The following is a 14,455-nucleotide window of genomic DNA, read 5'->3' on the forward strand; positions in this document are numbered from 1 at the left end:
CAAAATCTTCTATATAGTCGTTTTGGGGGGGGTTTTCCTGTAGAGATATGGCCTACCCCAAACTCTGCTAAGTCAGAGTCTCTAGAGATGGCATGCCTACACATAAGTATTTTTGCAAAAGATCCAAAGGTGATGATCACACACAGGGACGCTAGGAGGTATCATTTTCTCTGACCCAAGCCATGCTGCCCCAGGAACATGCACCAGGCCACCTTGCAGGGCTGTGCAAACCTCAGTGCCTTGGCCCTCCTTTTTACCTTGTCACAGAGACCGAGACTCCCACCAGCAATGCTTGAGAAATGTTTTAGCCCGAAATAAAATGGAGATGGATTTATGTGTAAAAGTGTTGCTAGATCATCTTAGGCTGTTCTTTTTTTTTTTTTAATGTTTTTATTTATTTCTGAAAGAGAATGACAGCGTAAGCAGGGGAGGGTCAGAGAGAGAGGGAGACACAGAATCTGAAGACAGGTTCCAGGCTCTGGGCCTGCTGTCAGCACAGAGCCTGACGTGGGGCTTGAACCCACGAACCTTGAGATCATGACCTGAGCCAAAGCCGGACGCTTAACCAACTGAGGCACCCAGGCGCCTCTTTCTTGGTCTGTTCTTATGTAATGAAAAACAAGTTGCAGATCAGTTATGTGGAGCCCAAGTCCGTTTTGGGGTTTTTTTAAGCCTGTATATGCACCATTATATCTGTATAAATTAATATTTTTAAGAAACCAGGAAGGATACACAGCTGCTCGTCTATAGTGGTTACCTCGGGGGCACACGACATGGAAGGATGTGTGGCTTTGCTTCTTTATATTTTCTTCAGTGTTTTACAAGGAAGACATTTAACTGAAAGAGGCAAAAGAAAGAAAATGGGAAGGAAAAGACTGAAAGGAGTTTTCAAATGCTTTCTCTGTTTAGAGTTTGTGGTTGTTACAACTGAAGCCAGGCTCATATTTACCCAGGAAATCCCTGGTCTAGGCAACTCTGAGGTCAGCCCAAAGCCAAAAGGCCACCAGACCAGAGCAATCCACTGAGGTGACCCTGATGGAACCGGCTCCCCTCCCCCAGGCCATCCTCCTCGCAGCTCTTGGCCCCCAGAGTCTCAGAAGGGCTCCATGAAGTGGGTCATTGGCGCCCTATAGCCGCACTGCCAGTGACGGCCAAGCCTGGCTCTCAGCTCCGAGGACAGGGTGTCATGTCCTTTGGAGGCTGCCCACACGCCACCTGAGCCCTCGCAGGCCTGCCAGGTGCCCTGAGTTCAGGGTCACCACCCTCCCTTTTCCCTTAGCGGCTCCAGAGTCCCTGTGGGCACTCAAGCACAGGCTGTCCCTGCCTCATTACTTGCGGATCATTTACACTTACTGTTCAGGATCTCTCTGAGCCCCTCACCTTGGTGCAGTTTCTTCAAGGAGGTTCATAGTCAGAAGCCTTGCACAGAAGAACCACTTTAGTGATTGAGGGAAGAGGCAGGAGAAGATCTGGGGAAGACAATCATGTGTGAGATTATCATTCAAAGGGAGAATGAGGGGCAGCTGGGTGGCTCAGCTGATTAAGCATACAACTTTGGCATGATCGCCCAGTTCGTGAGTTCGGGCCCCACATCAGGCTCTGTGCTGACAGCTCAGAGCCTGGAGCCTGCTTCAGATTCTGTCTCCCTCTCTCTGACCCACCCCCACTCACACTGTCTCTCTCTCTCTCTCTCTCTCTCTCTCTCTCTTTCTCTCTCTCTTAAAAATAAATAAACATTTTAAAAAATGAAAAACAAATGGAGAATGAGGTTGCACTCTCCTGAGAGGGGTCCATGTATTTGTTACCACCACACAGACTCTGAAGCATATTGTTTATACGTGAGAGAATCACAGTGCTGGCCTTCCTGGAGCATTTGTGCAGGCGATTCTCATGGTGAATACAAAGCCCACGAGTGTGTGTGTGTGTGTGTGTGTGTGTGTGTGTGTGTGTGTGTGTTTCTGTTGTGTATTAGCAAGTACCAGGGGAATACTCCAAAATGAAAACATGCTCTCCCACACGGACTTTCTCAAGGTCAACTTAGGACAGCATTTTTTACAAAGATACCCAGATGACACATAATCAACTCCACTTGACATGTTAGCAAACAAATGCCAGTGGACATATGTTTGAATTGATTTCACAAAGCCAAGCGCTAATGGCTAAATGAGAGTCTGAATTCTTTCCCACATTTGCCTTGGGCAGGGCCCCTCACTCTCCTCAGCTGCCCCCATGCGAAGTGGGTGTTAATTGGGTGTATTTGGGCAAAATGCTCCTTTTCTCCAAAAACTACTATGTGCTGTTAGGCACAACTGTGCATAACAGTTCTCGGATAGGCTAGAGTGACCCTCTGAGTGTTAATAGGTGCAGGTCCTCACTCGGTGCATGCGCGCGCACACACGCACACACACACACACACACCCCCCACCCTAGGCCCTCTAAGAGAAAAGAAAACCACCCTAATCTTAATCCTTTAAATGTGATGATTATTATTATCATTATTATTACTTTAGGTAATTCTGGGAATTCTACTTCCTCCTTCAATTCTCAGCTTGGAGTTCAAGAACAAAGACGACATGCCGTACATGTCTCAGGCCCAGGAAATCCACCTCCAAGAGAAGGAGGCAGAAGAGCCAGAGAAGCCCACAAAGGAAAAAGACGAAGAGGACATGGAGCTGACAGTAAGGAAAACTGTCCCGTCATTGTGTGTAGGCAGCAACCCCACCCACCTCTCCTGTTGATTCAGCCTAAGAAGCAGTGACTCCCAGGGTCACCTTCCGACCAAGTGCTTTCATGTAAGCACTGAGGCCAGGGTGTTATAAAATGTCTTCTCTATGCACAGATAGTGTAACTATAGGGTCTGCTTCTGTGCAAAATCCTTCAGCCAGGGTCACAGGACAGCCCAGTGACATCCAAAAGCCAGGCACCCTCAGTCGTCCAAACAAGCCATGCTGGCTTTATAAAGGAGCAGGTGGCAGGGCAATCTTAGCATATGAAGAAGGCAAAGGAATGTACAATGTGGGAACAGCCAGCCCCATTGGGTTGTAGCCCTTCTGCTGATCAGATGTGACACCTTTATCTGTCTTCAGGGTCAGGCTCACAAATGCAGGACTAATTGAATTTTGAGGTTTGTATGGAAGGCTTTTATTAGCTCTTCTGGTATAATTATAGAACATGGCTGCTTTGTTCTGCAGAGGAAGGGGCAGCTGGGCCTGGGACAGCTTCCCGCAACCCCGCCTGAGCAGTGTGACCACTACTGGATGGTGTCCAAAGTCTAAAAATGTCACATGCTGTTAAAGAGACAAACAGGGCTTTGGAGCTTTGGAGGCATCGAGCGACGGCTCCATAGGACATCCCTGATATTATTCGCCCCTCCTCCCCACCACCCTAAGCAATGGCTGCAATGACCCCAAAAACCTGTAAGGGACAGAAAACCAAAATTGGTTTTGCTCAGGTGACAAAAGGCCCTTTGCATTATTACCTAGCGGGACCTCCCTGTGAATTGTTTTTCCTGCGGATCAACAGTATTTCTCTCCGAAAGGAATCAGTCCCAGTGCCAAGTGCAGCAGGGTATGTGCATCTGACGACTCTTCTGATTGATTAATTATTCACAGTTTTTGACTCACAGAGGTAAAAGCCAGTGTTTGTTTTCCATTTCAGGATTCTTATGGAAACTAGCACAGGCGTCTCCTTGCCTCCGTGACAGGATCAGATGACTGTCTTCCCTAAAGACCTTACCATGATTTTGGCCTCTGAATCCTTCAGGGATAGAGAAGGATATTTTAATCATTAGCAGAAACATTAGTAGTAATAAGACCAAATCTTTATTAGAGTCGGAATCCTGCCCCAACACCTACTCGCTGTGGGACCTTGGACACGGTTTCTTAACCTCTAACATGGGAATACGAATAACTGTTCACAGGCAGTTTTGCAGTTTAAAAAGTGTACATGTCAGTTCTGTAGACTGGGGCCTCGCACACTGTAAACCTTGATAAATGTTTGCAAACATTGTTATAACAGCGCTAAGTATTTTATGTGCACTTACTCATGGAATCCTCACAAAAATCCCATGAGATGGGTACTATTATTATCCCATTTTACAGGTAAGGAAGCTGAGACTCAGAGAAGTTAAGTTGCCCAACGTTACCCAGCTAATTGGTTGCAAGGTCAGGATTAGAACACAGGCATAGAGATCCCGTTGGCCATGCTTTTAGCCGATAGCCTGAGGGATGCAGAGAATTTCGTCTTAGTTCAAATGTAGGCATGCACTTGGTTTGGTCTACCTCATAGCAGAAAGATTTCAAAACTAATGCAGGGGATTCCTACATCCAGTATGACTTGGCCTTGAAGCCTCAAGGAAGGGCCCTGTGAAGGCAGCCAGAAGCCGAATCACCATTCTCTCTGGGTGGGTCTCAAGGAGGAAAAAAAAGAAAGCAACTCCCTGCTCCTGCTCCTTTTAGAGCTTTGAGAACCTGATCCTTCAAGAAACCACACTAAAGGATGCATCTCTTGACAAAGAGCAAAGTCTGCTTCCCAGAAAATAGACCCTGCTCTTGTTTACTGAGACCCCAAGTTAAAGACATCACACCAGCAGTACTGTCTGGACTTCTTCCCCATGGGCAGAAACAGCTAGAAGGAAAGGAAGAAGGGACTTGTGCACTGGTAAAGTTAGGGCTGGCCAGCAGATATGTTTAAGGTGGAGCCTCTTTTGATCCTAATGACAAATTCTGTCCCTGCTGTGGTACTGGTGTTCACTCAGCCTGGAGAGGGTTCAGCTTGCTGACTCCTTCACTCCTTTCCTGGGAAAGATAGTAGAACTTTGATGTTAAACCTACATATCTTTTCTTGACTGGGTACATTTTCCCCTGGTCCCTCCAAAATTATACACAAAATATGAGCCTCAGGTTCCTTCTCAGTGGCCTTTAAGTGGCCTACTTCACTTCAATGGATCTTTCCCAGACTTGCCATCTGTATCCAGCCAGCAAAATGTCCCAAATCTGTATTGTGTAGTTTTGCCTGTATTTGACCCTATTACATTCTGCTTAAGGAATGTAGTCAAAGGAAATGTTTGACTACTGGGAAGAGAAATCAAGAAAATAAGTGAGTTAAGCTCCTTAGGCTGGAATTAATTAAATTTCAAAAATGTTTTACTTAAACCTATGAAAGAAAAGCTTTTTAAAAATGCATTCACTTGAGAATGTATCTGAATAATGAAGGCAAAACAGACTATGTTGTTTTTGTTTTTGTTTTACCTGCATTGCCAGATAAGTGTTTTCACATTCTGCCTAATAAAACCCCAACGTGTCCACAGACCCAAGGCTTTGTCTCAACTCTGTTGGGGAAGCCACTGTTTCTAGAGGCTAACCCAGGATGTCACTCTCCAAAATGCCTACAACCCCCCAAGCTGCCTTTACCAACATTCCCTTATGTCCCTATTATTGGGCAAATAAAGAAGCAGAACAGAAGCAGGATAATTATGTTACATAAATTATAAATTATAGAAGGATGTAACCTCAGAGTTTCTTGAGGTCATTGGTCATTATTGATAGAAGTCAAAAATGACATACTCATCATGGAAATTGACCCAGCTCACTGATCAAAATAAAGGCTGGGAGGCCATCGAATGGGATCTTACCTATTCGTTAAGTCAACGTAATTTTCTAGCCACAGAGGCTGTAAAGGAAAGAAGTTAGCTTGTTACCTTCTCCAGAAATCCTGTTGGTTGCAGGTTCACCATTTGCGATTGTTACATATTTGAGGAGGTGGATAGTTGAGGCAATGACAAAAGCAGTTGAAACCAATATTTGCATATCTTGAGTAAGGTGGTTTGAAACCAGAATTATCTGCTCTCAAATTCAAGATAAACAAATGATTTCTATAATTAGATCTCTCAACTCTAAACCCGTATCCCACCCCTTTCTCTTACCCTAAATCCTTGTCAGTCACCCAGTTAGAAGGATTTGCCCCGTTCTCACATTTAATACAAATCTCATTCCCCATACATGGTAGAACTAACTTTGTCTTGGAGTAATACCAAAAGAGGGGTGCCTGGGGGGCTCAGTCAGTTAACTGTCCAACTTTGGCTCAGGTCATGATCTCATGGTTTGTGAGTTCGAGCCTCGTGTCGGGTTCTGTGCTGACAGCTCAGAGCCTGGAGCCTCCTTCAGATTCTGTGTCTCCCCCTTTCTCACCCCCTCCCATGCTCATTCTCTGTCTTTCTCTATCAATAATAAATTTAAAAAAATAAATGTTAAAAAAAATTTTTAAAGAATAATACCCAAAAAATTAAAGCCAATAGATGATGCAATAATAGAGCCCTAATAACACTTTTCCTTTTTCTGGTAAGAGATTGCCAACCAGATTATTTTCATCAAGACTATCTGAGAAAGTCTCAGCTCATTGTAAGTAAACACTAGCTTATATACACAGAGCAGTTATTAAGTGCCAGATGCTTATTGACTTGTAGAGGTGCTATTGTTACCTCCCACTTAAAGATAAAGAAACTAAGATTCAGAAGAGTTAAAAGATTTACCCAAAGTGCCATGGGTTCTGAGTGTCCAAGAGAGGATTCAGTCCTCCTTCCGAATGACCCAAAGTCTGGAACTCTTCACCAGCACCATCTTCAGCCATATTTGACTCATCCCATCACTTGATACCCAGACTGGCATACATCTGTCTTTTCTCAAATTCTACCATTTTTGTGATGTTTTGTTGTCATTTTTGCTGCTGCTGTTGTCATGGGTGAGAAGGAAATAATTTGATTCATAAGGAAACTTCCAACAGGTTGGAGATGAGGCCCCTCCAGGTGAGGCCTGACTTCTAGTCCCATCCAGCTGAGTCTCCCATGCAGAGGAAGGCAGGGTGCCTAGGAATCACTATGAAACTAATACCAGCAAAGGTTTATGAAGTTTGAGATCAAGGAACCAAGGTTTATGCCTAAGGGTTGAGGAGTTGTTTCTAACCTAACTAAGCTCTGGGCACTTCAGATAACTTAATTTCTTGAATACTCATAACCTTTGGGTAAGTTAGGTCCAGTGTGTGTGTGTGTGTGTGTGTGTGTGTGTGTATTTACTTAAGAGTCATTAGCGTGAGTGGAGACAGAATTTGAATCCAGATCTGACTGTCTCACTAGTACAGGAAGAGGGGTGGTAAGAAAAAAATAGATTCCTGGCCTTCTGAGGTTATACTCTTTCTCCTTCTCAGAACTCTGGGTATCTTCCTTTGTGGAATCTTCCAGAGCTCCTATGGTAGAAGAGAAGAGACTGGTCAAGAGATATCCCTAAGGCCTTCCATCCCAGCCAAAGACCTTTAATTCTATGTATGATGTAAATGTATGCTTAGGGAAGACACAACCTATGAATCTCTGGGGACCTTGGACAAAACACTTAGGTTCTACGAGCATGCATTCCTGATCTGTAAAATGAGCACATTGAACTACATGCTCTCCAGAGCGCTGCCATGATGGAATTGATTCTCTTCCACTGCAGGCGATGTTGGGACGAAACAACGGGGAGTCTTCCAGGAAGAAGGATGAAGAGGAAGTTCAGAGCAGACACCGGTTAATCCCCCTGGGCAGAAAAATCTATGAATTCTACAATGCACCCATTGTGAAGTTCTGGTTCTACACCGTAAGCTTCTTCCCTTTTCTTCTTCCTAAGGGGTAACCACAAAGAGCCAATGTCAATTTCATGTGCATCTTTGTGGTTTCCTCTGTGAGTCATCATATAAGGATCACACAGGCAGGGATGAAAGCTGTTCCCAAGAGTTCTGTAAGATGTGTGGAGATTGTGAGGTGGCTTCTACAGCTTCTGCATTTCTCCTCCTTGCAGAAAATAAAGGAAATGGGAAAAGTGAGAACTCACAGAAATAGAGGTGGGATGGGTATGAGTCTAGTCTAGCAGGAAAATAGATGTCATTTTATAAAACACTTCTGTGTTCTGGATGGATGCGTGCTGGGTCAGAGTTGCCCATTTTAGATGCCAATCCTGGGTGTGGGGAACATTTGAAGGGTAAGAGTATTCAAAGCAACACCACTACAGGTGGGTAGCCTAAGTGTGTAACCACTCCCAATCTGCTGGTGTCATCAAACAGCCTTTCTTGTTCAGACACGAGGAAACAACATGCCAACGAAAGCAACAAATGCTACTCCGAAGTAACTGCAGTCACGGTGAAGATTGTTTTGTGCACACCCTGCAAATATTTTGTGCCCACAAGACAAAAGCTAGTCCCTGAATTAGGCTCTTGAGATGATACAATGGCTGGGTTGTTGGTTTTCTACTTCTGTTTTTCATGATATTTTAAGCTGAAGGTGAGCTGTGCCCAGGTCATCTCTCGTTCTCTCCAGTAGCAGTGGCCCTGTGTCAGATGAGGGACAGGTGTCTGTATTTTTGGCCTTTCTCACAACCAGCTACTTGACCAGGCACTTGAGTCAGCAAAGGAAAATCCGAGGCCGAGGCCAAGATGACTCAAATGACCAGATGAGGTGTTTTTGTGTGTGTGTGTGGTCCTGTATGCTGACACTTACCACTGGGTTTCAGTGACGCTTTCTCAGCCTCAGCACTGTGGACATGGGGCACAGGTTAGTTCTTTGCTGCGGAGCACTGTCCTGTGTACTGTAACCGGTCAGCCAGCACCCTTGGCCTCGGTCCACTAGATGCCAGTAGCACTCTCCAGCCCCTGAGTGTGACAACCACAATGTCACCAGACATCGCCATATGTCCCTTTATTGAGCTTACATTGCCAGCTGAAAACTACTGATGTTTTTTTTTTAATGTTTATTTTTGAGAGAGAGAGAGAAAGAGAGACAGAGCACAAGCTCAGGAGGGGCAGAGAGAGGGAAACACAGAATCCAAAGCAGGCTCCAGGCTCTGAGCTGTCAGCACAGAGCCTGATGCAGGGCTCAAGCCCACAGACGGTGAGATCATGACCTGAGCTGAAGCCAGTAGCCTAACTGACTGAGCCACCCAGGTGCTGTGAAAACTACCATTTTAAAGTATGGTCTTGAAATATAAATATTATATTTTTGTTAGTGAAATAAAAATCCAGGTTTCTGAATATTAAAAATAGCAAATAATTCTCCCCTGAAAAAGTTAAGAGATGCAAAAATAATTTCCATTTATATATTTTATGCAGATATAAAATTTACCTTGCAGAAAACAACTGGGTGGTGACAAGCATGGACTTTGGGGTAAGACAGGCTGAGCAGAGATCCTGTCTGGGCCCCTTAGTATTATTGTGTGACCTCAAACAAGTTATGTTAGCCCTCTGTGCAAGATTACTTAAGATAGGGATAATAATAGTACCTACTGTGTAGGGTTTCGTAAAGATTAAATGTGTTAAAATATGTAAAGCACTTAGAACAGTGCTTGGAACGTGTAAGCACAATATAAATGTAACCTTTTATTCCTAGGCTAGTCACATTGCATGGCAATAGTCTGTGTTTTTATTCATCCATCCAATCAATAATGACAATATTTTTTGAACACCTACTATGAGACACTTTTATAAATTTTTTACATATATTTTTCCTAATCTAACAGTTTTATCATGATAATAATTTTACAAAGAAAAAAGATAATTTTACTGCATTTTACACCCATTTCGGTCCTTCTTCTTTTTTTTTAATTTTTTAATGTTTTATTTATTTTTGAGACAGAGAGAGACAGCATGAGCGGGGAGGGGCAGAGAGAGAGAGGGAGACACAGAATCTGAAACAGGCTCCAGGCTCTGAGCTGTTAGCACAGAGCCTGATGCAGGGCTCAAACCCACGAACATAAGATCATGACCTGAGCTGAAGTCAGAGGCTTAACTGACTGAGCCACCCAGGAGCCCCCATTTCAGTCCTTCTTCTTACACCGAGATTGCCTCAGTTGTCCTAGCCTACAACAGGTCTTGGCAAACTACATTCCCACAGGCAAAATCCAGTCCCAAATCCAGGCCTACTATTGTGGACCGTGAGCTAAGAATGGTGAGTACATTTTTAAATTGAAATAAAATCAAAGGAAGAATACTTTATGATACATGGAAATTATATGAAACTCATACTTCAGTGTCCATAAATAAAGTTTTATTGGAACACAACCAAACTCATTTGTTTACCTACATTCTGGCTGCTTTTGTGCTAACCAAAGTAATTGAGTAATTGAGTCAATTACTTGCTGTAGAAAGATGGTCAGGCCCGCAAAGCCTTAAAAATTAATTTTGTGGTCCTTTACAGAAGAAATTTGCTAATTCCTGATCTAGAGCATAAAAGAACTAATAGAAGTAATAGTATCAAGAATAATCTAGCACCTTTACAAATATAAGACTCATTTGTTTTATCTTTCTAAGACATCGCTCTCTTTTTTCTTGATCATTGTTCAGCATTAACTTTATTTCCTTGATTCCCTTAGTCCCCATTTATTCAGCTGTGGCAGTTGGATAGCCAAGAATGCTTTTGAAGTTGCAAATGCCCTGGACAGTGGTTTTCAGCCTTGGCTACACATTTGGATCACCTGGAGTGCTTTAAAAAAAGAACAAAACACCACCACCACCACCTGGGTTCTATTTAATCCATATATTTTTTTTTTTTTTAATGTTTAAAGGTACCTGTTTCTCTATTCTTGAGATTCTGACATCATTGATCTGGGCACAACCCAAGCATCAGGCTGGTTCAAAGCTCCCAGGTGGTTGTAATGAGTAGCCAGGGCTAAGAACCACTGCCCCAGACAGAAGGCGAAGTGGTTAGCCCAGTATGTTTTCCACAACTTCTGTACTGATAAAGAATTTTGCTAGAAATGCAAATCGTGGCCCCGTCACAGACCCACTAAGTCAAATCTCCAAGGAGTTGCTGAGGAGGCTCTATGTTTCACAGGCTCCCCAGGTGAGTCTTGCAGTCCAGGAAGCTTGAGCCGCCCTCTCGCCATGTATCATATGCAGGTGGGAAGCTGCTTCTGAGAAGTGGAGCCTGTGTGTCCAGCTCCCTCCCGCACGGCTGACCGTAGATGCCGTGACCCCATCGGACCGGGTGCCCCAGTCATGCTGTGGTTGTTCACACAGCGACTTTCAGAAATCCTTATCTATGTATTTACAAAGCCTAGGCTTCAAGGAAGTGCAAGGAGATGAGGAGTGCCAGATTTTTAAATCCCCTCCCCTGAGACGCTTTACCATAAAATTGAGCTTTAGATCAAAGGTCCCATTTGCTTTCAGTTGTGTTCTTTCCTATAAGAGTATTTCTCACTCTGATTTCCAAAAATATCTCCTTCTGCACACACCCCCAAGTTTCTGAAAGACAGAACACACCTCATTTCCACGCCAGCTCACTTTCCATATCTTAGCAAGTTTCCAGAAGACCAGGTTGGGTGCTCCTCTGTTCCAAGAAGAAAGGAGGCAGGCACCCCACTGGCTCCCAGACCTGGTTTGTGATGAAAGCCCGGCTGGAGAGGACACCACTGCAAGGTATAAAAGAGGAACCAAGTCAGAGGGCAAGGGATGTGCTCTGGCCTTCTCCAGCACTAACAGACTCCTTCCTCTGAACACCACTGTGCCCCCTCCACTCTCCAGGGGCAGTAGGAGAAGGCCCACCAGGGATCCACACAACCTGAAACAGGCTCTGGTGCTTGCATTGCAGAGTTTGGGAGTTGTGCATCTTGGTTAATGGGAATTGTATGAAAAGAATATATAAGCAAACAAAATACAGATTCTTATAGGATGCCTGTGACATAAATAAGGATCATAAGGTTATGTTTTTGTCCCAAACTTGGACATTCTACACACAACTTGTTAAAGCCTACAGAATGTATGTGTGTACACACACACACACACACACACACACACACACACACACACCATTCAAGCATGTCATGTTAAGGTAATCTGCAGCAAGACCCCATGAATGCTAGTGAGTTCTAAGATAGGTTGCTTCTCAGCAGCCAGCCCTCTGTTGTGCCATTTAAACATGTTTAAAGCCATATTTTTGGAAGTCTATATTTTGAGAGTTGGCCCAAAATGTTATATGATAGCTTGAACGTGGAAAGAAAAGCATTATAGAGTAACTGGATTTAAAGAATAGAATGAGGGGCATCTGAGGGGCTCAGTGGGCTGAGTTTCCAACTTGTGATTTCAGCTCAGGTCATGATCCCAGGGTTGTGAGATCAAGCCTGGTGTCCGGCCCCATGCTGGACCTGGAGCCTGCTTAAGATTCTCTTTTTTTCTCTCCCTCTGTCCCTCCCCTGCTCACTCGCTCTCTCAAAAGAAAAATAATAATAATAAATAACGAGCTGATCATAGAAGAGCATAAACAATAAGGAGGGCAATTTAAAAAGGGAGAGGTATGGCTAGTTAGCTGGATCAAAAGGAAACAAGGACTAAGAGAAGACGAGGAATGGACGTTTCTTGAAAAAGGAAACACAAAATAACATTAGCCACCATTCATCGGGCCTCTACACTATTAGAAACTAGATACCGGGGTGCTTGGGGGGCTCAGTCAAGTCTGACTCTGGCTCAGGTCATAAACTCATGGTTCATGAGTTCGAGCCATGCATGGGACTCTCTCCTGTCAACCCAGAGCCCACTTCAGATCCTTTGACTCCCTCTCTCTCTGCCTCTTCCCCACCTCTCTCTCTCAAAAATAAATAAACATTTTTTTGAAAAGGGAGATAGATACACACTCTTCCCCCTCACCCCAACCCCTCACCCCAATCCTCCCAAAAGCTCTGTAAGGTCAGTAGCCAGTGTCTCCATTTCACAGGAGGGAGGGCAGGCAGGTGCAGTGATTTACACAAAATGATACAGCTTGAAGTACTCGACCTGGGATTTAAATCCAAATTTCACTGACTGCGTCTACATTCCTTCTGCCAAACAAACACGCTAGCCCTGTATTCAGAGGACAGAGGCAGGCTGGAAGAGATGCTTAAATACTAAAATGCCGTCGTTCTGGAAGAACTGCGTGGGTGTCCCTGGGCCTACGTGTGACAAGAGAAGATAGTTCTTTGGAATGTGTCACAATGAATTGGGTAAAATAATAAAAACCAAGGCAGTCAGAGAGACTCATTGCCCCCAGAAGCAATGAAATATGATCCAACAAACAAAAGGAAGCAACCAGAAAGAAGGATTTCAGGCCAGAAGGAGGCTGAGAATATGTTTTAGAGTTTTGCTATTGAAGTCCGCTGTGTCTTGTGAAATACAGTTACTCACAGAGACCCGGGAGTGGATGCCTGTGTATAATGGTAAACAGGCACCATAAGAACCAAATTACATTTTAAACAGCATCCCACGTGATTTCAAGTAGAGCAGATTCAGCGGGTAAGGTTTCCACAGTGGGCTAACAACCCTGGAGGGGAGGCGCGGGGCGGGGTGGGGCCCGGGGTGCTGCACGGGGCGCCTGGGCGGCTCAGTTGGTGGAGCATCTGACTTTGGCTCCGGTCATGATCTCACAGTTTGTGAGTCTGAGCCCCGAGTTGGGCTCTGTGCTCACAGCCCGGAGCCTGTTTCAGATTCTGTCTCCCTCTCTCTCTATCTCAAAAAAAAAAAAAAAAAAATTAAAAATTGTTTTAAAGTGACAGCCTCTGAAGGGGTAGGTATACAGGAGCACATCCCTCAGGTGTCAGGTGGAGAAGGACCCTGCTGGCCCCCCAGCCCCTCCACGGCTGCCCTCATGCTCCTGCACCTGATGTCACTGAACCCCGATATATGTTCACTGTGCAAGAGATGAGAAATTATATGGTTGGGTCTGTAAATGCGTCAGCGTCATAGGGTCTTTAAAATTACCTTTGATTCCTATTCAGAACCTATGTATTCATTTTCTTTAAAAAAAAAAAAAAGGAAAGAAAGGAAGGAAGACAGTGAGCGGCCCCATGAGCAGAGAAAGCAACATTTCTCGAGCTCCGTGGGGCTCCAGTGCCCTTCCGTCTCGCAGCCAGGCTGTGCCGTTCCCCACCTGCTAAGGTGCCTGCACGGCTCCAGAGACATGCTGTGTCTCCAAGGCCTCCACCCTTTTGCCCACACAGCGTCCTGTTCTTTGCTCTGTGGGCTCTGAACACTGGACAGGAAATCAACCTGCTCCTGCTCCCAGTCCCTGGGGCTCCCACAGCCCGCAGGCACCTTACTCCGCTCAAAGCATTGCTTTAAGAAGGTTGAGCTTATACTCCATTTCCCGGAGGGAGTGGGGTTCTTCTCCAGAGGTTCCGTGGCTCCTGCCACAAGAACCCCACCAGCCCTCCTGCACTCCACACACTCATCTAGACATAGCCGGGTCCTCCGGTGACAGTCACTAAACCTGAGCCCCGAGGGGTTTTCACCGGACACCCAGCACCTCAGCCAGTGCTATCAGGATTCCGCCTCTGGTGTCAGAGCCTCATGAAGATTACACCTCGCTTCAAGCCACAGTCGGCTACCCAGACCCATTGCCTTCTATAAATTGCTTTATCTTCTCTTGTTTTCTTTCAAAGAAGCAGAACCCAGGGAGGAATATCCCAATTTG

General features: G+C 44.9%; 1 protein-coding gene and 1 long non-coding RNA gene across 9 annotated transcripts in view; one reads left to right on the forward strand and one right to left on the reverse strand.

The window, feature by feature from the left end:
* Positions 1 to 14,455, forward strand: part of TRPM3 (transient receptor potential cation channel subfamily M member 3) — a 492,852-nt gene that overhangs the window by 410,991 nt on the left and 67,406 nt on the right. For all 8 annotated transcript variants that reach the window (XM_029920564.1, XM_029920565.1, XM_029920566.1 and 5 more), the window contains 2 exons: positions 2,511 to 2,678; positions 7,485 to 7,625. In XM_029920564.1, coding sequence (XP_029776424.1) covers positions 2,511 to 2,678; positions 7,485 to 7,625 — 309 coding nt within the window. The remainder of the gene's footprint in view (positions 1 to 2,510; positions 2,679 to 7,484; positions 7,626 to 14,455) is intronic.
* Positions 560 to 11,411, reverse strand: LOC115276536. The gene is made up of 5 exons (XR_003901987.1): positions 11,278 to 11,411; positions 8,522 to 8,673; positions 6,530 to 7,819; positions 1,381 to 1,469; positions 560 to 837 (listed from the first exon to the last, which is right to left on the reverse strand). It is a non-coding gene; the product is annotated as an uncharacterized LOC115276536 (long non-coding RNA).

The sequence above is a fragment of the Suricata suricatta genome, chromosome 13 (assembly GCF_006229205.1).
Source record: "Suricata suricatta isolate VVHF042 chromosome 13, meerkat_22Aug2017_6uvM2_HiC, whole genome shotgun sequence".
Lineage (NCBI taxonomy): Eukaryota > Metazoa > Chordata > Mammalia > Carnivora > Herpestidae > Suricata > Suricata suricatta.